Source organism: Lithobates pipiens, unplaced genomic scaffold (assembly GCF_037356315.1).
Source record: "Lithobates pipiens isolate NorthernLeopardFrog02 unplaced genomic scaffold, aLitPip1_a1.2 Scaffold_22, whole genome shotgun sequence".
In the NCBI taxonomy this organism is placed as follows: domain Eukaryota; kingdom Metazoa; phylum Chordata; class Amphibia; order Anura; family Ranidae; genus Lithobates; species Lithobates pipiens.
The window spans coordinates 256,127,872-256,152,062 of NW_027507784.1; the positions used below are offsets into that span (position 1 = coordinate 256,127,872).

A 24,191-nucleotide genomic window follows, 5' to 3' on the forward strand; every position below is an offset into this window, starting at 1 on the left:
AAAAACGGGGCCCTCCAGAGCTGAGCTGTCACCATTTCCAGTGCTTCCATTTTACCCGGCTCCTCTTTCCAGTTTCCCCCTCTCCAGCCATGATGACCTCACTCCTGCACATGTTCGTGGGTGTCACAGCGCTCTCTGCATTTAAGGCACACTCCATGTACCATAAATGCAGGATGCACTGCTTGTGTACCAGCAACGCCATCAGCTGGCACCAATGAGAACATCTAAATGGTGCACGTTTAAACTTCCTGGCAATGACAAAAGTTTTCAGAGTTTACTGCCACTTTAACCATTTGGCGACCGCCACACGCCGATTTACGTCTGCAGAATGGCACAGGCAGGCAAAAGGGCCTACGCGTACGTCTTGAGGGTCCCGCAAACTATGTTCCCTGGTGGCCTGTGATTGCCGTGAGGAGATGTAAACAAGGCATTTACCTGTTCTGCCTAAAGACCTGACAGGGATCTACTGCACCCTGTGATTGGGAGCAGTGATCTCATGTTCTAGTGAGCACACCCAGGGAACACAATTAACCCCTTGATTGTCCTAGTGTTTAACCCCCTTCCCTGCCAGTGTCATTTATGCAGTAATCAGTGGCTATTTGTAGCTCTGATCACTGTATGTCAATGGTGTCCGATCTGTCCGCCATAATGTTGCAGTCCCGATACACATTGCAGATCGCCACCATTACCAGAAAAAAAAAAAAAAGCCGTCTATCCCCTATTTTGTAGACGCTATAACTTTTGCGCAAACCAATCAATATACACTTCTACATATTTTTGATAAAAAAAAATGCAATACATATCAGCCTAAACTGTGGAAGAATTTGTTTTATATATTTTTTGGGGATATTATAGCTAAATTGTCAGTCTTGTTTAAAGCGCAAAAAATAAAAACCGCAGGAGGTGATCAAATACCACCAAAAGAAGGCTATTTGTGGGGGGGGGGGGGGTCAGTTTTGTTTGAGTTACACCACTGCGCAATTGTCAGCTAAAGCGACGCAGTGCCAGAATGCAAAAAAATGCTCTGGTCAGGAAGGGGGTAAATCCTTCAAGGGCTGATGTGGTTATGCAGTTAAACCAATTTTTTTTTAAATTTGTATTTTGTATGCATTTTGATCTGCACGTTTCTGGATAATGAATGAAAATCACAATCTTTTTGCTTAGAATAAATAAATGGTTTTGGGGGGGGGGGGGGGGGTTAAATGGTGTAGCAAAAAAAATAGTTTTTTTTACCTTGTAAGTAACAAGTTTCAGAAAAAGGCCTATTCTTTAAGTGGCTAGACTGACCTAATTTGCAAACCAAAGGCCATTCCTTGGATCTAAAAGAACCAAATAGACAACGATTCACTGCAAGTGCACTGAAATTAAAGTCACTGTAGATCCCAGGGGGACATGCAGGGAAAATAAACAGCATTTTAGCTTGCACATGATTGGATGATAAAATCAGCAGAGCTTCCACTCATTTCAGATCTACCCCTTAGATTTAGAGTGACTGCACTTGCAGTGCAAAGTGGATTTGCCTTTCGTAAATAACTCTCAATGTCTTATCTCAGCGCTGAGCAATGCTGTGAAACTTTGTCAGCTGCCTTTTTTTTGGACCGCTCTGAGCAGAGAACGGCTTTGCACTTGTTACAAGAATTGTGGAAATGCAGGATTAAGACTGCGAGGAGGGTTGGGTAAAACCAATTTAATGATTAATCGTGCAGCTTTACCAATAGGTTATTATTGCTGTTTGAGCCCCTGTTAAAGAGATTTACCCTCTCTAATTCTACACATTTTGGGATGTCCCCAAAAAAGTAATAGAGGGGAAACTTTTCAATGGGGCCCCTAGTTCTGGTGACCTGGGGGGCCCCCCAATGGTTTCCCTTATTTTGCAGGGATTTAAAATAATTTACCGTTTGTCTATAGGATAAGCAGTGACGGTTAAAATCCACAATGGCACAGAGGATAGTGAAACCAAATCTGACAGGAGTTAACCCTCCCTTACTCAAAAAAATAAAAATAAATAAAGCCTATAGTTCTACTTGAAATTACCTTTCTAGGTCATTGCCTACAGCCTTGAACAATAAATTAGCATCACCCATGTCCACTCAATAGGATGCTTACCTTGGAACTGCACAGCGCTCTATGTATCGCAAGAAAGGCAGCCCTCAATTACAAATATTTTGCAAGGGAAAAAAATAAAACGAATCTAGAATTCTTGAAATCAACAGGGAGTGCAAATCCTGCAGCCAACCAGAGGCACTAGGTAAAACAAATTACTTCAGACACAAAAAGGTCTAAATGATATCATTACTACAAGCCTAGAGTGATAGGCTTCTAGGAAACAACTTTGAAGAGAGTCAGCTTTCATGTACTTAAAAGTTATAACAATCTATGGGTATATGTACAGGCCCACTCAAGTTCCCGTGGAAAGCATCTGATGTGCGGTAAGCTAGTTTTATATATCCGAGTGCTAACACATGGAACAGTTCAACAATATCCCCTGCCAATAAAGGACAGTTGCTGTCCATCTGGCGTATCTAAATCATAAGCATAGCAGGAAGTCAAATAGCTGCAAATTCAGCTTTCCATCCAAGATAATTATGATTGCATGGGCATATACATCTGTGAAAAAAAATCACAAGGAGTCACTTGGAGCAAATAACCCCCAAGTACTTCTAGCTCCGTTCACATGTTTAAACACAAGCAGGGATTCCCTGGGTAACTTTTGATCTGTAAAAATACACTAACCAGTGAAAAGATTACTAAAACATTCCAAGACAAAGAAAAATATCTGAAAAAAAAAGAAAAAAAAAAAAAAAACACATACTTAATGTAAAATATCTTTTTTGTCCATCAATGAATAAAGGGATGTAGTAAATATGCATGTTGGTTATAAGCAGCTTGCCTTCAGGAGGTGGACACTAGCAAACAGAAAAACCTTTCAAGGCATGCCCACTGCAACGCCATCCCCAACAACCATGCTTCAGTTTTGTCAGCAAGCAGTGAGACCTTTGTTCTTCCTCCTCCCCACCCCCACCCGCCCCCCCCCCCCCACACATGGATGCAATGGAAAATATGGAAATGGTTTCTATAAACTGGGAAAGCCAAAGTGGTCAGCAAATAAACCATGTTTGTAGGGGATAGGCCAAAGCATAAGATAGGCTTCAAGAGAATTCATGACCTTAGGGACGGAATGTCAGAAAGTATGTCTTAATCAAGGATCAACCAGCAAACAGTTGGGATTGAGGTGGAATACAGGGGAAAGACTCAAATTAAAAAGAAATCCCTCAAAGGCAATGTAAAAATGGGAGAGGGGGAAGAGGGCCTTTAATATGAAGCAAAGAAGGGTGGAGCGCCAAGTCCCTTTTTAAGGAAAGGTGGTGTGTGCAAGCTTACTAGAGTACAATGAGAGTCAATGTAAAAACAGTCTGGTAAATCCAGATAAAAAGGTTTCTAGATGGAGGTGGCAAGGGGGAAAACTCCCTCCCCATCCATAAACCAACAATCAAAAATAAGCTATAGAAGATCTTGACCTTCTGTTCGCAAACAGAAGGTTAAAGGCTGCAAAATCTGAGGTCCACATGGGAGAAAAATGAAATGCCTATGGGGCAGATTGGCAGTGGCAGCTGATCTACAGTGAAGCAGATGCCCAAAACAAGTAGGAGGTTTTGGCAAGTCACTAGGATCTGTTTCAAGCACATAGCCAAAGTGCCCTGTGCATATGGATAGATTTAACTGCCATGCAAGACATTAACAAATAGGAGTTCAGCACAGCTGAAGTGAAGGTCTTAAATGCATATGGGTAAAAAGCTGTAAAGAAAAAAAAAAAAAAAAAAAAAAACCTTAACCAGGCATTGATTTCTGAGCATTGTTTAAAGATAAAAATCCATTCAGACATGGCTTCAGATTAGGGTCATCAAGAAGAGGGCAAACAGTCATTCCAGCTAGCTCAACCTGGGACCTAAACCAGAAGGAACAGAATCGGTGAAGTCCATAAATTCAAAGAAATCTTCATCAGGGAGAGAGGTCGTCTATTAAAAGCAAAGGACTGGAGAGTCCAGAGATTGTAGAGACAAAAATTCCAGACTATACCTATGGAGGAGGAGGGAGGAGGAGGGAGGAGGAGGAGGGAGGAGGAGGGAGGAGGAGGGAGGAGGGAGGAGGAGGGAGGAGGGAGGAGGGAGGAGGGAGGAGGGAGGAGGGAGGAGGAGGAGGAGGAGGAGGACTTACATGATTAAGCCATGATAGCTTAAGTTTTCCAGAAAGTAAAGTACCAGAAAAATTCTTGCAGCAGTATGTAGTGTCAGACACCTGCCCTTCTCACAAACTTCTGACAAAAGACTGGTCAACCTCACACCAGACTGTCACAGATATGCAACACTCTCAGCCTCACCCTGCATGAAGATTCTCCAGCTCACAGGACCACAATCAAAGTGCCAACAGACAGAGCGATGGTCATTAGATTAAGTTAACCAAGCAATTGGGAGCTTGTCGGGGATGGCGACAGGAGAGGACGCACAGTAACAGAGCTCCCGGAGTCCGGCCATCAATCCTACTCATACCACGGCATCTGGAATTTAACTCGCGGTGGAAACACCTCATACTAACAGCGCGATCCTCGGGACATGCCTGGAGGTAGATCCCGGAGGTCAATGCCAGAAGCAACCGCACGGGACAGGGCCAAGACCAGAGGCCAGGCGGCCATCTCAGCCCACATGGAATCCCAGACGGATGCCACGAACTCCACTCCTGCGACGGCGGCGGACCTCGCCACAGCCCTGCAGACTATTGCAATAGGTTAGGCAGCATTAATGGATAAGATGAATCACCTGCAGACCAATGTGGATTTTAGCCGCTGTGATCTTGACTCCTTCCTCGGCCACGTGACGGAGGTGAAGCAGCAGAGGACACCGTGCGGGACCACACCGGTGATCTGCACACCCTGAAGGCCAGAGTCAAGGCCCTGGAGAGCCATGCTGAGGACGCGAAGAACCGGAATCTGTGCAATAATCTGCACATCGTTGGCCTCCCGGAGGGGGTCAGAAGGTAATGACCCTACTACTTTTACAGAACGTCTGTTTAAGGAGCTCTTGCCACGGGCGCACTTCTCTCCCTTCTTTACTAATGAGCGGGCTCGTCGCATGCTGGCTACACGTGGACCACCAGGCTCCCCCCCCCGCCGCACCTTTATATTTAAACTTTTACATTATAAAAGACAGATGACAGATGTGGTGCTGAGGGAGGCCAGGGCACTACTCCAGGAGATTACATTTGAGAATGCGAGGCTAATGATATTCCCAGACTACACCATGGAGACAGTGCCAACTCAAGTCATTTCATGCAGTCTGTGCTAAACTGCAAGCTAAAGGGCTTAAGCATAGCATGCTTTTCCCGGCCCAGCTGCGGGTGGAGGATGGGGAGTACACGTTTTTTTACATCACCTGCGGAGGCCTCATCCTGGATTGAAATGATACGCAGACATTGAAATACCTACTTGCTTGCATTTTATTGATGTCCAGACTGCCTTACGGAAATGTTCTGAATACCTGCCTGCACCAAAGGACACCCTGGAATGATAGAGCAACAGGGTTTTACATCCTCGAGGTCTTGGCACAGGGGTTCCTTTCCCTCCCTCCTTTCATGTCCCTCCAGTGTGGATATACATGATCTGCTCTTGGTGCAATGAGGGATACAGAGAGGTAGAGGGCGTGCGGACTGAGACTTGGTGAAAAAAATACCTGGCCTTGCTTAGGCGATGGCTGTGGGCTGCCCTCTACCCCTCCGGCACGTAGCATCTGACCAAGCTTGCACAACACATTTACGGGTCCACAGGTTTTATGGATTTCCTCGCCCTCCAGAGTTACAAGACAGATTCAGGTATTGCGCTGCTGGCAAGTTGTCCTTCAATCCTTTCCAGTTATGTTTGTAACCTAAGCCTAATGCCCCCGGCCCAGGCCGGGAGACCTCTTTGAATAGCCTGCCGGACTCCGGTGCCTGATGGGGTAGTCCTTGGGTCTGATCCAGTTGAGAAATTGCCAACTACCAAGATCCTAAAGGCTCCCCTGTCTACAATCTATTTCCACTTGTCAGCTTCTCTACCCGCTAAGCTACCTAAGCTATATACTAAATGGAAAAGGGACATACCGTCCCTTGAGGAAGACTGGGAGTCCTGCGTTACCTCATATGTCCCGTCTTTGATCTCAGCCAGAGACCGTTTCATACAGCTGAAATTCTTGCACCAGGCTTATTATACACCGCAGACTGGCAGTCAGTTACAGGGATAGGTCCCCCAACTGCGCTAGATGTGGAAGTGAGGCCACCTTTCTACACATGACTTGGTTATGTCCTGTGCAACAGGGATTCTGGGAACAGGTCCTGGCTGATGTCAGACTGCTGAAATCTCCCTCCCATTGAAGCCAGAAATCTTGCTTTTAAAATGCGATTGGCAACCCCACTGTTGGGAAATATAGAAAACCGTTTGTGGCATATGCCACCTATTATGCCCGCAGGGGGGTGTTGAAATTGAGGTCTGAGCTCCCGCCCAGCATCACTGCCTGGAGAAACACCTTGCATGCTGTTCTACCACTGTACAAAATAACTTATGTCAATAGAAACTGCCCGAATAAATTAGACAAGATAAAGTCCTCCTGGATAGACTCTTGGGGATCATTGCCACTGGAGTCGTCTCCCCCTGACCAGATGAAGATTAACGATTCAGTGGCAGGATTTGGGTATTTGGAACTAGTGCAGTATGTCCACACTTTGTTTCCCCTCCCAGTTTCCCCTCTCTCCCCTGCCCCCCTCTTCTACTTCCCTCCTTATGACATGCTGAACAATTTTTGATATATGATGTCTGGTTCCTAAATATACTTGACTATGAACATTATATGCAACTGTGCATTCTACTGATATATATGTATTGACAATTTGCTTTAAATGACTGTACTGTAAGCTGACATGTACTGAAAATGAATAAAAAAAATGAGTAAAAAAAAAAAAAAAAAAAATTAACAAAAGTTAAGCAATCTTAACTGCCACCAACTGAAAGTCAGAAACCTTCACAAGTTAAGCAATACAATTATAATTTTAAAATAAAATGTCTAACACGCCGTCACCACAGACAGGTATATTCAGAGACTTATACTACAGTAGAACACTTCAAGAGAAGGATTCTCTGCATTTCCATTAGGGCAAGAGACAGTTTAACAGTTTTCAAAATAAGGTTTAATAACGAAAAAAGGTTAAAAAAATAAATAAAAAAAAAAAAGGTGCAAAAGGGATTTTTGTACTATGGAATGGAGTTCGATGGACACAGTGCCTTCTTAATCTTGACCATGGGTTATATCGCCTCCGCAGGAGTAGGACTAGGCAGAACATAAAACACCTGGCTATGCCCATGGGCTGCCCCCAGCCAGTATATAACCCCCTCCCTGCTGTAGGTATTCAGTTTAGTAGCAAACAGTAATAGAAGTATCAAATTCCACAGAGGGGTGGGTGCTGTCCCCGAACTCAGAGAAATTGATTTTACGGCGAGTACAAAAATCCCATTTTCTTTCGTTCATTGACGGACACAGTGCCTCCCTAATTTTGACCATTGGGATGCCCAAAAGCAGTGCCAAAGAAAAATGAAGGGTGGGCAAAATAACCCAAGGCTAACCAGAAGATCCCAAACCAAGACGCAGGAGCCCCATCTGAAATAAAAAGGTTTTAAAGAAAACACCCCTCAAGAGGGAACCCCCCCTCTTAAACAGCAGCTTGCAAAACCTTGCGTCAAAAGAAGCACCACAGATGCCAAAGTATCTACTTTATAGAATTCAGTGAAGGTATGCACTGAATACCAAGTAGCCGCCTTGCAAACTTGTGATATTGACGCTTGATGACGGAATGCCCAATAAGTACTAAGCACCCGAGTAGAATGTGCAGTGAAATCTTAATAGAATAGGCCTGAGTCACTCTGATCTATCTGGAGATGGTAGCCAAATAAGTGGCCAGCCTTTACTTTGTCCCTGTGTAACCAAAAAAATAAAAAATGAGTCTGACCTCCTGAAGGACTCAGTGGCTGCCAGATACACCCAAAATCGCATGAACTACATCCAAGGTATGCAAAGCAAATTCCTTTAGATGAGCCAGCTTTATCCCTATGGAGGAGTACTAAATAGGGACTAAGACAGGATAATGCTGCCAAATCCGAAACCCTGCGGGCCCAAGTAATGGCCACTAAGGAGGTCACCTTCTGGGACAACATAGGTAAGGGAATCTCCAGAATATTCTCAAATGGAGGTTTCTGGAGAACTGATGGCAACAAATTTAAACTCCATGGCAGAAAAAAAAAAAAAAAAAAATAAAGACTGCAGGCGGAGCCACATCACAGACTTCTCAAATGAAGGTACTAAAGAGTGAGTGGCTAAGGGTCACAAAGAAGACTGCCAAGGCAGATACCTGGCCCTTGATGGTGATCAAAGAAACATCTGCTCAATGCACTGTTGAAGAAAAGCAAAGATCCGAGTCACAGAAAAGGATTGAGGACCAACGCCAATCGACTCAAGAAATGTACTTTTCCACGAATTATGGTATATCTTACTAGTAGTCGACTTCCTCGCCTTCACCATAGTAGGGATCACGGATCCCATCAGACCTCTATCTCTAGGCCATTAAAACCATTTACTGTAAAGCAGGATGGAAGCTCAGTCCTCAGTACACCTGCAAACGTAAACACTATTCAAACCACACGTGAGCCATTGCCAAGCTTGACCTCCTCTAACCCCAAAAGTCAAAATACCGTCGTTTGTCACCATTCCACGAGTGTATGTAATATTAAAGCATGACAAGTTGGGTATCCATTTACTGGGCGCAACATCTTTCATTATACAAAAAAATTGGGCTAACGGTACAGTTTTGTTTTTGGTTCAAAAGTATTTTCCAAAAAACTGAGTTTGAAAGGGTGTTGCGCAAATGCAATGTGACATTAAAAAAATATATATATTTCAGTGATCGCCATTTTATCCTCTAGGATCTCTAGTAAAAATGACAAAAAGACACCACCCCTGCCCCCCCCCAGGTAATTTTCTAGCCAGAGATACAAATTTTAACTTGTAAGCAACAAGTGTCAGATAAAGGCTTAGGCGTGAACAGGTTAATGTCTGGAGACTGGCTAGGCTACTCCATGGCCTTAATGTGCTTCCTCCTGAGCAACTCCTTTATTGCCTTCCTCCTTTACTGCTTGGCGGTATGTAGTCCAAGCAGGTTTGGAGAGAGAAAAAAAGCGACTGACCCCCAAGAACACCACTCCCTACAGTCAAGCACGGAGATGGAACATTATGCTTTGGGGGCGGTTTCTCTGCTAAAGGTACAGAACTACTTTACCGCATTGAGGGGCCAATGGACGGGGCCATGTATTTTAAAATCTTGAATGAGAACCTTCTTCCTTCAGATGGAACACTGAAGATGGGTCCTGGATGGGTCTTTGAGCATAACAATGACCCAAAACATACCACCAAGGCAACAAATGAAGGGCTCAAGAAGCACATTAAGGTTATGAAAACCGTCTATAGAAAATTTATGGAGGGAGCTGAAACAGAATAACAGAATGTGCATAAAACACTTAGGGACAAGGTTGGGTTGAGGAAAGGTGTGCAAGTGCATTTAATAATTTAAACAATGCATAATTATGTCAAAAAATAAATATTCCAACTTTAATAACGAATAGGAATATGTTAGTCAACAGGTTAGGAAAGATTTGTTGCCCACAAGGATTCCAAATTAAAACTAAAACATTTTTTTTTTTAAATCTAAAAAAATGGATTCTCTCCAGTTTGTATACATACGGTGTACAATATAAACACAGATGCATCAAAAATCACTTGAATTCCTATTTAGAAATAATGGTTTATTTTGTGCAAAGCAAAGTCCCTTGTAAGACGGTGGAATCGAATCTGCCATTGGCTCTGTGCCTACCTTCTCCAAGGCATTATACAACATTGCAACACAGTTTACAAAGACGAATAGTGGAATCTGGCATTACATAACAAAAAGCTTTTTCCTCAGTTTAGATATGCATTATGACATAAAATTGAACACCCAGTAAAAACAAAAAACACACAAACCCAACACGGAGCACATTGCAATTTCCTTCTACCACAAAATATTTAAAAGTATTGCAATAAGCCTGTATTTATGGAGCGATTGCGGTGTACACCCTCAGGAGAGGGCTACAATCAATCTCCAGGAAGAGATATCACTACATAATTAACATCCTTCACCACTTTTTTCTCCTTGGGCCTATTAATTTTTGTGAGACTGCATCCTTTAAAGAAGCCCCTTAAGTCCTGCATTCATCACAGTAGTTGAAATGCTCCCTTCCACCCACTGCACCTATGGTTCATTAGGCAGGAGTCCTCTGCTCAGCTGCACAGTTTGGGCAAGTACAAAGAATATTGGTAGGATCTTGTCCAAAGCGGATGCAATGCACTTCTCAAGCAGCCAAACCACAATGCAGTTCTTTTCAAATGGCCTCTTAAAAAGATCTGTGCGAACCCTCAGAGGTATCTGGACCCCTGAAACTCTAGGGGGTCTTATTCAATAAGTAACTAGTCAAGGATAAAGTAGGTTTAGAACCTTTGTCTGCTTTTAACTGCCATCTGTGTACTTGATCGGGAGATTAAAGTGGCTGTAAACCAGATCCATGAAATTTGACCCAAGCACATTTCGGTAGTGTTCATCTCTATCCAAAGCCCCATGTCTTTCTGCTACTTCATTCTTCTGTCATCAGCCTAACTTCTGACAAGTTCTCAGACAACCGAGAAAAAAAAAAACAGACTGAAATGTGTCAGGGTGTGTGCTATAGATTAGCAGGGAGCTGGTCTATTCACAGCACTGCTTTGCACAAGCCTACCTTTGCCTATGTGGAATGGGGGTGTGTGTGCCTTTGCTCCAATCAAGTGTCACACAGGGTATGCCCATACTTCACTTCCAGTGCTGAACAGGAAGAGAAAATCTTTAACACAATGTGCACTTTCTAAAGAAAATAGCAAGTTGAAGACAGATCTACATGTAAAATTTACGTAGGGAAATTTGTTTAATCTTTGTGCATCATTGGAGGCTGTTCACTTCACTAGGTATATGAGGGTTTACATCCACTAACCCGCTCCATTTAAAATTCCCCACTTGACATGAAAAGGAAAGGAGAAATTATCAATGTGGAGACAGCTGTTTAAAAATTCTGAACCATCGGATTTAATGTTTACAAATCAATATCCCAAACTAAGAATGCTTGAAAGGAGTATATCATTTAAACTGAAACTAAAGTTAGAGATCAGAATAGATTAATAGCTGGCCCAAACAACCCATTCCCCTCAATGTGTGCGGCTGCTGGGTGTACTGTATAAACTGCATGTAGCGGAGGCTATATACAGTATATAGTAGTGTTCCAGGTGCGAGTCAAGACCTTCCTAAAACCCAGAACAAAATAGAATCATCTGAGTGACTCAGCCATTCATAGAAAGCTTTGTATTCCATCACTGAATAGACAGATTGTGACATCAGCCAGCCTCTGACTCAGCGAATTAAGGGAACCTTTGTATTTAATGATAAAGTTTTCTATGAATGATTGAGCACCACTGCTATACACAGTTTATACAGCACATTCAGCCGTTGTACGCATTTGTGAGAGTTTGGATCAGCTTAGCCCAAACAAACTATTTACACAATCTAAAAATGGAGCTCAGCTTAAAAAAAAAAAAAAAAAAAAAAAAAAAGCACACGAGAGAGAGAGAGGTTAAGCTACAGATTCTCAAAATAACTATAGTTCACTTCTGTAGTTGCCAAGGCCTTTGCATACAGAGAGCTGATCCAGCTGGTTTAAATTTGCTCAGTAACCAAGAGATTTTTTTTTCTACTGTACTTCATTTAAGCAATCACAGTATATGAACATCTAATAATGGTGCTTTCTTTGGCTTAAAAATGCCTTAAGCAAATATTTTCCTATCACCAAGTTTATTTTCTTTTATTTGTCAGGTCTAGGTATCTGTCACAAATGTAGAGCTGCTCGTTTAGACTGGAAAAACCCACCACCACGTTACCACTTAAAATCGTGCCAGAGATGTGTTTTCAGAGAAAACTTTGCATGTCCTGCTGACTAAAGAGCTATTCACATCCCAGAGGAACCTGTGAAAAAAGGCATCACGCTTGTCACATTGCTTAAAGCCATTCGCCATTCATAGATCACTTTTTTTTATTAAATGGAAGCTACAGAGCAGCTTCTTTGAATGGAGGGGGGAAAGGCAGAAGACAATGGTCTGACAGCTCCGTCAACCCTGCAGCACTGGAATAATCACCAACTGTGGAAATACAGGGGAGAAGACGACTTCAGATTTAACCAAAACACACAGCAGCACAGAAGACACTTCACACTAAAAGGTAATCATTGTCCCTTAAAGAGGAAGTAAACCCTCATTTTAATTTCTTTGCTCCTGCAAAGTAAAAGCATAATGTGCTAGCATGCATCATACAAGCACATTATGTGACGCTTACCTGCAAAAACGAAGCCCACGATGTCCCCGCTGCAGGCCGAATCCACTTTTGCCCCTCTTCCTTCCAGGGTTGCAGACTCCGGCTCTGACATGCACGCAGGAGCCCCCCCAGCCACAGCACTCACTTGTGAAGAAGTTGCAGAGGGGGCCGTTTCTTCACAGTGCATGCACCAATGGCCTTGGCACAAAACATTACCTATAGGTAGGCCTTATTCTAGGCCTACCTATAGGTACAATTCCCACAGAGGTTTACAACCCCTTAAAGCTACTTTTTTTTTCAATTGAAAACACAAAAAAAAAAAAAAAATTTGGCATTATCAGATAGAAAATATACCTATTCAAAAAGGATTTCTGCAATAGTGAAAAAAAACCCATGCCTATAAGGCCAGAAAATGGGCCTCTTTTGACCAACTCACCTCCCAATGATTTCAATAGGGTTCAGGATTGAAACTTCTTTGAAGTTCGCCAAACCCAGTGCAGTCCAGATCAATTTTGTGGGGCACAAGTTAAAGGAATAAACGTGATTATATTTGCACAAAGAGTAAAATGGTTTACACAGTAATTTGCTGAATATAAGGATATTACAAACAATGCTGAAGTACTATTTTAGTGGGCAATATGCGCAGAAGAGCAGTGCAAAGGATATAACAGCAGATTATATTATTTTAGTGCAGATGGACAAATCTCCCACTGTGGCCATTTTATTTAAACAGCAGTTGTATCTAACCTTCAAGTGGATCTAAAGCAGGGGTCTCAAACTGGCGGCCCTCCAGCTGTTGCCAAACTACAAGTCCCATGAGGCATTGCAAGGCTGACAGTTACAAGCATGACTCCACACAGGCAGAAGCATGATGGGACTTGGAGTTTTTCAACAGCTGGAGGGCCGCCAGTTTGAGACCCCTGATCTAAAGCCTCAAGGTTTTTTTTTCCCCCCACATTAATGCATGCTATACATGAGGTAAAAAACCTGTGCTGCAGGAGCCCCCCCTTATACTTAGAGCCCAATCAGATCCAGCGATGTGCTCTCACCATGGTCTCCCTCCTCCCTGGGCAGATTGATAGCAGTGGCAGCCATTGGCTCTTGTCATTAATGAAATGCCATGACAAGGGAGCTGGGGCAGGGCTTAGTTGTCTGGTCCGTCAATAGACTAAGACTGGGCGGCTCAGGGGCAAAAGTGGCTTTCCCTGGGGGCACTCGCCGAATAGGAGTGGCCTGGAGCACAAGCAGGGGAACCCCAGAAAAAGGAGGATTGTTTTTCACAGAAGCTTTCAAAGCATTGCACCCACAATCAAGGGATCATGGCTGCAGTGCCAGGCTTCAACAGACTCCTCCCCCAGCTCCCTGCCCATACCTAGGTGTGAGCTTTCAGCTGGAGTTATTTAGCTATGTGGAGCCCACCCCATCCATTTCAAAAGTGACAGCGCCTGCAGGGGAGAACCACCGCCACACGGTCAGAGGGGATTTTTTGGGGGTAGCGTTGCTTAACATGTTACACTAAAAAATGGGTGTAATATTTTGCAAAAGGTAGAGCTAGCCTTTATATTATGTAGAATGGGACAAAATATAGAGCCTTATGTATAATCACATAATACACACCACAAAAAAAAAATCTGAATTAAAGAGCAAGAAAACAGGAAGACTTAGTGTTACCAATAGGAAAAACAATTTCCATTTAAAAATAAATTGCTAGTGGAGATCAACAATGGACATATATTTAAGCCTGTTCCTGCTACACAGCCATGCACATTCCTGAATCCATATAGCCCCCTCTTGGCATAGAGCTGTATGCATTAACATACCAATTAAACTCAACACTCACTTACCAGTTTCACAGACATCTGAATATCTGCTTAGATGACCCTATATCCCACGGAAAATCTCTAATAAATCACCAGCTTCTTGGTCTTTTAAAACCGTCACTATCCAGCCAAAACAAAGCTTGCCTTGTGCATTAAGCACAGGCTGCAAAAACATTTTATACATTTATGGAATGCTTATCCTGTAACAGGCTTACAGTTTAAAATGTCATGCTTGGCTCAATAAAATCTCTGCAAGATAGGAACATTTTCCAAGAAGCATAATATAGATCTTTACTGGTCTAAGCCAGCACATTCCATATTTTAGACAAAATTACAGTACAGACAAGTCTATTTTTTACTAATTAACAAATTCCTCCAACACAGTCAAGGTGAATGGAGGAACGCTTCCTACTGACAGAGGACTCTATGCTGTCCGAATACAGCCGCTGATCAAGAAATTTTTTTCCAAGAAAGTCACAGGCCCTGGGGGCACTGCTGCATGCTTGCTCCAGAGCTTCTGCTCTATGCAGCCTTAAGACAGATTCTCTCCTCATTGGCTGTGGTCTCAGCCAAAAAGGGAGAGTCGCAGGACAGCTAAGGCTATTGTGGACGTCGCTGATCGGAGGGCGCTAAGGTAAGGATTGGGGGGGTTGAAGGGACTGCACAGGTTTTTTACATTAACGCATGATGGTAAAAAACCTTCAGCTTTTAGAACTGCTTTAAACTCACGTTTTGCAGCTACTTTCCCTGAGATTAAACCCCTTCCGACCCAGCCTCAGCAACACGTTGACTGGGTCTTTATGCCCAGTGGCAGGATGAGCGGCTTGATCATATGACCACTGTTCGTGGTCACATGAAAGGGAGACTAGCCCATCAGGTCCCATATGCGTTACATAAGCAGCAACAGACCCTTTCACCAGACTTCGTTCTAGACCTTGAAAATGTTAATCTTTAATACTACTTACAGTATTGCAGACGCTTTGAGCAGAAATTATGTTTAACCACTTCCAGATCGCCTGCTGTCATACTTTTGCTGTTTGAAGTGGAATACCGTTATGGGAGCAGATAGCTTACATAACCCCAGTATCCTCAACCGCAGGCGGTCCGTTTTCTGATCAAGTGGTGTCTGCCGCAGATTCGCCGCAAGATCAATTTTAATCGAGAAGAGGGCTCCGCTCCAAACCCCCTTCCAGTCGTCTCCGCCACTTACAAGAGTGGTTGGTGGCAGCGGAGGTCCACGTCCTCTCCCCTGACAGGTGTAGAACTGAGTGAGGGAAAGATGGCCCCCACTCGGCTCCATAATATTGGATGGTGGAAGCGGCATCAAACATCACTTCCACCCAACGGTCTTAAAAGGGGGTGGGTGTGTGGGCAAAATGTGGGCCTTTGGAGGGAGAAAATGCTTATCCAGATTCCGTTCAGTATAAATAAGCATCTCTAGTAATGTATGGACTGGAAACACATGCACTGGTTGTGAAGGTTTCAAGGAACCCAAAGAAGAAACCAGACTTTCAGCTGACTGTAAGGGGTAGCATGAAAGTGGAGCGAACCATGTCCGTAAGGATTTGTACCTCAGATTTTGAAGCTGAAACTTCCACCGTTTCCTCCACAGGAGTAATCTGTTTCTCACACCCGATTCTCCTCCCCCCCCCCGGATATATTTAAAGGATTCAATCATGTCTCCCCTTTCCCTTCTTTCTTCTTCCCACTTGTCAGATGAAGCTTCAATAAAATAATTTTTGGAAGTGCAGCTGTCCAGAATCATTTCCTTATGATACACATCATGAGAGCTAGGCTAGCCCCTGACTAGTGTGTGGGGATTAAGCTCACACACCTGGGAGTGTCTGTTTCATTGGTCATTTTTAGTTTTACATTAAAAAAAAATGTACGCAGAGTCAGACTGCAGCTAAAAATTTGGCCATAAATGCACAAAGTAGAAACCTTAAAAATATGGTTCTATACTACATCATACAATAAGACAACACAGCATCTCTTACCTATTTGTACTTGATCTGGTTTGCTGAGAGACACAAATGCCGATGTATCATCTATCCACGACACTTGGATATTACCTGGAAGAAGAAGAAAGACAATTTAAAAAAAAATAAAGTATTGCAACTTCTCCCTAAAAGAGTGGGCCTTATTCACTAATTTCCAATCAAGACCAAAAATTATAAAAACCTTAACTAAAAAATCTGACTTTGAGAACTGGATAGCCAACAAATGCAGGGTGTGTTTTTAATTACATCCTTTCTCAAGTTAGAGGGCAATTCAAGAACCGCAGGGTACAACAGGAAGGATCCTTTACAATTTTGTCAATATAAGGACCAAATCAGAAGCTGAAATGCATTTAGCATAAGGCTGGTCACCATGACACATCCTAACCCCAATTGCAGTAAAGAGGCAATGAAATTGGCTCTTTACCATATGAATGACCATGTCAATCACAACCGGTCACAGAAGGTCAACAAACCACGGTAACGAGATGTTACCAGGTTCTCCTCCTCACACAGATCATGTGTGAGAAGGAGAGTGTGGCAACATCTCGCTACCACTCACAGTGCACACCAACCACACTTTTTGACCCTGGCAATAAAGAGGCTCTGTCACCAGTCAAAGTACCCATCACAGCCCATCAGAGTACCCAAGCACCTGTCACCAGCCCATCAGAGTAACCGAGTACTTATTTGCAGCCCAAGCCTCATAAAATATACGTTGGGGCGTTTGCTTTCCAAAATGGGGTCATTTTGTGGGCAATTCCACTGTCCTGGTGCTCAAAGACCTTCAAAAGTGTGATAGGTAGGAATGAAATGAGGTGTATTTTATGCTCCTAGAACACCTGAAGGTACTACAATGTTGGACCTCTGTATGTGGCCAGGCTGTGTAAAAGTCTCACATGTGGTATTGCCATACTCAGGAAGCATAGCAGAATGTGTTTTGGGGGTGTAATTTTTGCTATATACATGCTATGTTAGAAATAGGACAAGGAGGATCCGGTCTGCTCTGTGCAAATCCACTGCAACTGGAAAGGCAAAAATAAACTCCCCCCCGATATAACAATAAAAGAAGCCTTTACCATCACTTTAAGTGGTGCTTTTTGGCCACTAGCGGGGCACTTAACCCAGAAGGGGTTAGAAACTCCCATGTTGCGAGGCTTCCAAAGTGCTTTGAAAAGCATTGCCCATTCATTCCAATGGGCAGGGTGTTTTGGGAACGCCAAACAACGCTCCCAAACCGCCCCAAAGATGCTACTAGCACAACTTTTTGGAACATCCCACAAGCGCTCCATACTCAGCACAATACTGAGCAAGGAGGCAGAGTACATTACAGTGTGGTGGGGGGCCGAGGACACAGCTGTGAAGTGGGGGATCTTTATGTAGTAGGTAGGAACTGATTAAACGGGGGCGCTCAGACATGCGATTCGAACCTCTGGAGGAAAATTTTACTAAATCAGACCTACACTAAATTCATTCAATACCCCTGGACTAAATACTTTGTCACCAACCAGGAATAAGACTGCACACCAGTTCTGACTTCTCCCAATTTACTCAAGTCAAAATTCAAAATTCTTCTGCATCAGTGAATTAAAGGAAATCTCTTCAGTCACAGCATACGCTTTCATTTTAGAACAATCATTCTAATAGTGATAAACAAGATTTCACAATCCAATATAAGCTTAGTTTATAAAAAATAAATAAAAAATAAAAAATCTCCCTTCATGTTGTGTTGCCTGACTGCTGCAAATCTTTGGATTCCCTGCATAATTCCTCTGCTGTTTACTTTCAATTTCTAAGGACTACATATCCCATGGGACCTTGCTGCCTGGACTCGTCCAGAAACTCCTCCTCTCATTACCTCTAATTCAGAAGGTAGACTCGGAATTCTGTGACAGCAACCAGATCACGTGACATAGTGAATATGCGTCACGGAAGTCAAGAAAGTAAATGTGTAGGAATCTTCAGAGAAAGTTTACACATTTCAAGATCATTCAAAACTAAAACAATGTAGTAATATGTGCTTTTACATTTTAACCACTTCCATACTGGGCCAATTCTGCCACTCCTCTCCAACATGTAAAACTTTTGCTTGAAAATTACTCCGAACCACCAGAAACTTTTTATAGCAGAGACCCTAGAGAAAAAGAAATGGCAATCGTTGCAAATTTATGTCACAGTATTTGCGCAGCAAATTTTTCAAATGCGCTGGGGGGGATAAATAAGGACAAAAAAAAAAACAAACAAAAAAACTAAAAAGTTAGCCCAATTTTTTGTATATTTATGTACTTTAAAATCGCGCACACTCGTGGAATAGCGCCAAACGTCAGTACTTAAAAATCTCCATAGGCAACACTAACTCTAAATGGATAACCTGTACGTTTTTAGAGGAGGTCTTGGGATAGAATTGTTGCTCTCGTTTTAACGCTCACGGTGATAACTCAAGTGTGGTTTGAACATCCTTTACACTTGAATTTTTTTGGTTAATTTTTACACTTTCCCTTCAAATTTGTTTATCATTTTTATTCCCATTAGAAGGAATGCAAGCATCCCTTGGAATAGTGTATGACGGGTCCACTTTAGAGCCCATTTACTCTGAGGCGTTTGAAAACTGCCCTTAAAAACCTCAAGGGCTTTGACGAGTTAGCGGTGCGCTTTTTTGAAGGTCACACAACTCAAACTGCTTCAAGAACCATTTGGAAGCACTTTTGAAAAACTCCAAAAGATTCCGCTTGCAGGAGTTTTCACCTCCCTGCTAGCGCACCTCCCCAGTGTAAAAGTATTCATGGATTTTAATGGAAAAAGGTGTTTGGGAGCTTTTTAGGTGTTTTTTTTTAGCACCAAAGCGTTTGAAAAGCACCTCAGTGTGAAAGGGTGCTTGCAGTGTGTCTGTGATCTATAAGACCCCACATCTCTCCTCTAGCATGGACAAAAAAAATTGATTTAAGCCTTTCCAGCCGAATACACTGCAGTGTCAAAGACTGCTGAAGACCACCTGATCCGCAGTATTGTCTATGGTGAACTTCCGCCACCAGCTTGCCAATCGCACGGGCGAGCCAGAAGCCCAGAGGGCAGGGAAATTCCCTCCCGCCAATTGTAAAAACAATCAAGTAGCTAAACAGCCGCTATGATTGTTTTTATGGTGCAGGGAATTGCCGGGGGAAATAGGTTATTTGAATGATGCCTGCAGCTGCAGGCATCATTCAGATATGCCCAGAACATCATATGATGTACTGCTGGCGGGAAGAGGCTAAAGTCATTAAAAACTGCCCTATAGGAGCTGCTGTCATTTTCTCTAAAAATTAAATGTAAGTTGGCAACCTGGAAGAGTTTTGTAAACCGTTATTGTACAGAATGAATGAAAAATTTGGTTTCTGAACCGTAAACAGGTTTGAGTAAAACCCTGTGCCCCCGATACCGGAACCTCTACAATCACTTCTTGATGCACTAGAAATAAAGCCTGAAGGAAGAAGTTTTATTTTTGGAGGATCCAAGGGAACGCTGGATGTTAGAAACCTAAGGGGTCACCTAGTGTAAATCCAGCTTGTAAAAACGCAAGATATAATTGGTGACCCACTCATCCTGAATTGTTGTTTTCCAAATGTCCACAAAGTACAGCAGCCTCCCCCCCCCCCCCCACATGATGGATTAGTGGCTTCCCCTCAAAAGGACAGCCCTGACAGACATTTGAGGAAGCAGTCCCTGTGTTTTTAAACGACATTTGGTGCTTCTCTTCACAGGAAGTAGTGAACTCTTCCCTCCTGAAATCTTTTGGATATATTTGTCCAAGTGATCACTGAATAAAAAAAAATAATTCCCCATGAAACGAGAAACCTGCTAATAACTTTTTACAAGGAAGCTCAGCTGACCAGTTCTTAAGCCATAAAAGTCTACGTATATGTACAGACAAGAAAGCCAGATGAGAAACCTGCTATACTAAATCCTTTAGGGCCGGTTCACACTGCAGGCGATGCAAGGCGACACCGACTTGCCTCGCCGCGACCTGCCGCGACCTCAGCGGCAACTTGCAGATGACTTCTGTATAGAAGTCAATGCAAGTCGCCCCGAGGTCGCCCAGAAGTAGTACAGGAACCTTTTTTCTGAGTCGGAGCGACTCGAGTCGCTCCTCTCAGAACGGTTCCATTGTACAGAACGGGGGCGACTTGCCAGAGCGCGGCGAGGCGAGTCGTGTTGCCTCGCATCGCCCGCAGTGTGAACCGGCTCTTAAAGTATCAACAGCAAAAACACAGCGCTCGTGGAATAGCGGTCTTTCAGGCAGATCATCCTCCTGGTTAGGCCTATCCAGCCATTTGACTTGATCCTTTACGGACTGGCAAATACCAATTGCTGCAACAGCTCACTGAATGGCTGAACTGCCCAAAGAAATTAAAGGCTTCCCTAAGAACTTCAATTTTTTGTCAACAGTCCTGTGCATTATCTACCGGACAAGTTAAATTCTTGTTAAAGGAAGAGACTGCTGCATCTACAGTTGGCATGCTCCATTTAGCAACGTTTTCATCCATGGGATATAAAAAGGGATAACCTTTTTAGGAGGAATAAAATAAAAATAAAAATATATAAGTCCTGTCAGGATGTTCCCAATCAGCATACACCGCCTGTTCCAACAGGGGGTGTAGCGAGAAAGTCTGTGCGACCTGAAAAGTTCTCAGATCCCAAAGAGGACCAGGGGGCTCAGCCCCCTCTGCAAGAGGTAACTTAAAAAGGCAGAACAAACCATTTCGGTCAGAGTCGGAATCAAAAACCACTGAGGCAGACATAGTGGTGATCTTGTCCAGATTGCTCGGATGCAGACTCATCTGCCGGTCACTCCACCGAATCCTGAGCTTTCAGCTCTTCCCCCATCCTCAACCCATTCCTGCTTCAGACTAGGAGACTCCGGGGAAGGGGATCTGTCATGCTTCCTCCCACCCTGCAGGATGGAGGTAATCATGCCAGCAATCCTGTGCTCTAACCCAGCTAGGGCTGAGGATAGTACATCCTTAGTGATAAAGGGTGAAGCAGCAGCGTTGACTGTAGGCACAATATCAGATAGGTGCAGCGGCTCAGATTGCCTGGGAGCCTAGGGTCTTTCAGAGGATAAAAAAAACTACGGATACGACTAGGTTCATCAGGAACTACTGAGGATGTAGGTGTGCCCTTCCCTGTGGTGTTAGTCCCACTCCTCTTTTTGGAAGACATTCAAGGCCACAAACAAAGTACTTGAGTGTAGTTAAAACACCACAAAAGGGAGACCCTTTAAAAAGGGTTCACCAAGCCCCTATGCAATAATCCTTAGCACCTTTAGCCTGCCAAGCAACATCTGTTGACTCACAAGACCCAGGTAAGGAGAAATGAACCACTGCAAGTGTCTGTACAGAGCCTGCTCTGTGTCTCACAGCTGCCTACTGGAAGCACCACATGCTTTGCATACACAGCTTAAATAAGCTGGGTGTGTGCCGGAACGTTCTATGCATGCGCACACCTGGTGTGGTCTAGCAAGTGGGTGTGACTATTTGCATACGACGCAAAGCTTTGTGTGCCTAGATAAAGGCTACTACGCATGTGCAGCAAATACGCGTGCACCATGGCAACCAAAACAAATTGCTGAGCCCAGCTGCGCTCTTGCAAACTCAAGTGCACCATGGCCAAGCGGCACACTGTAGTGCACCATCATACAAGTAAACAGCCAGACAAGCGAAAAAAGGTACACTTTGCAAACACCCACAGCTAGCCCAGAACTCCCCCATATGGTAACTGCACACAGATGTCCAGCCTTTAGCTAGCTTGACTGATTGTTACAATCACTGAGACACCCAACAATAATAAAATAAAGGGGTTTCACTTATCTGTCTAGGCGCAGGGCCACTTAGGAACCAATGTTGCAATCTTTACCCTTCACGACGGGTTCCTGACACTTAGACCTTCAAGGACTGGGTACCCTTTCATGTTTAGGGACCACTCCCTTGGACCTGTACAGCACCCTGCAGGAAATGCCTTAGCACTGTAGTGTCCATGATTTCCACTCAGCAGGGTCCAGTGCCCAGAGGCCACATTACAGGGAAGACCTCGCAGGCTCTTAAGTCTTCTTTGCGAGGCTCAGGTACCATTTATCCAAGCATAAAATTGTTGCCTTATGAGTTTATGTGAAATCTCCATTAATAGCTGTAAAATACCGTAATTGGGAAGAGATTACATTTAGCTTGCATCTATGCAGGCCAGAACATATTCTATCTTCACATATATCTGCAGACAAGTCGGTGCCCAGGTACAAGCAATGGATTTCAAACCTCATTGTGGTACACAAACTTACTACAAAGGACCCCATGCTGGGATATGCACTGAAGTCCCACCCCAGGTTTCATTACTTAAACTTCACGGGACCATTCAAGTGCATCTGGATCACTAGGATTTGCATTAAAGGGGGCTGGCTCAGGAAAGCTAACCAATCAGAAGTCACAGTAGGCCAACCTATAGGGCATCAGCATGAAGGGATATACTCAGCAGAGGTAAGGTAACGTTCTCTTTCTGGGAAACCAGCCATCAGAATGGAACCGTGGTAAGAATGGCCAATTATGGGGAAAGGTATGCCCTTTTATTTGTAGCCATGTTTGTAGATTACGTCTTAAGGAATATACTCTACTCCTTCATGTAAATATTTTATTTCAACCTAATATTTTCTTCCTGTGGAAGATCAGATTTGTGTATTAGCTAGACTTTCAACTACTGTTAATTATTGGTCAATCCCTCGATTCATTTTTGGAACCGATTGTAGGATAGAGACCTGGAGCTCAGAAAGATCAAACAAACCATGCCATCCACCTTGCAGACACTGGTAAAAAACTAAAGTACTTCCTGTATTGGAGGGGTTATATAGGGATTACCTGTCTGAAAACCTTTGGTCTACTGATGTCCATTCACCTAATGAAGTATAACCTAGCAGGTAATGATTATTATCCTGTGCCCCATGATGTAGGGGAGAAAAAAAAAAAAAAAAAAAAAAAGGGGGGGGGGAGGGTAATAAATTATACAATCTTACACCCGCAGTTGACCCAGAGGAAGGCAAAATATTCCTGATTCAAGAGGTAATTAGATATTCCCTGGGTCAACTTTACCTACAAAATGTTAGTACCCAGTTATGTACATTTAGAAAATGAACCAAGCAGTAATTAGAACATTCACAATCATTAACTGCAGGCAATTTTTCTGGGTCATAATCTTTAAACAATAAAATTATCAAAAGTAAAGGTTACATTTCCTGTTTTATAAAATGCCTTTTTGCATTTTCTAATTTACAAAGTTGTGAATCTGCAGTAGTGTGAAAACTGAAATATTAGCTAATGAATAACTTGAAAAACAAGCCTAGAGATTAAAAAAAAAAAAAAAAAAAAAAAAAAAAGCAGTTACCTTTTTTGCAACAAAAACGCAGTATTCTCTGGATATGTTATAGCTTTGATAAATCCATCATGTAACAAATGCAGCATAAATTCATACAGAAGAAAACCTGTGGTCCCACCACTGGCTCCTATTAAAATCTGTTCCAATCCAGAACCCTTCATTCCTCCCTACCCATTCTGATAATTAACGCCCTTGATGCTTTCAAACATATCTTTCAAGTCTTGCCCCACCTGTGTTGAGGGTTATCACAGCAAAGCAACACAAAATGGCAAAAAAAAAAAAAAAAAAAAAAAACTAGAAAGGCAATAAAATGCATTTGTGCCATTAACCAAAGCAATAATATTTTGTACAGGGTTCTGCTCTGAAAGCCTTTGATAATAAATAGAACTCCTGTAACAGAATATACTATACAGTATTCCAGATGCAGCTCTAAAAATATATAGTCGGGTTGCTTTAAAAGCTAGAGAATAAAAAAAAAAAAATAATAATA

The 24,191-nt window shown here is 43.0% G+C and overlaps 1 protein-coding gene across 2 annotated transcripts in view; it reads right to left on the reverse strand.

Moving 5' to 3' along the window:
- The window catches only part of PARN (poly(A)-specific ribonuclease), a 228,896-nt gene that overhangs the window by 63,358 nt on the left and 141,347 nt on the right, over positions 1-24,191 (reverse strand). For both annotated transcript variants that reach the window (XM_077448968.1, XM_077448969.1), the window contains one exon: positions 16,310-16,384. In XM_077448968.1, coding sequence (XP_077305094.1) covers positions 16,310-16,384 — 75 coding nt within the window. The remainder of the gene's footprint in view (positions 1-16,309; positions 16,385-24,191) is intronic.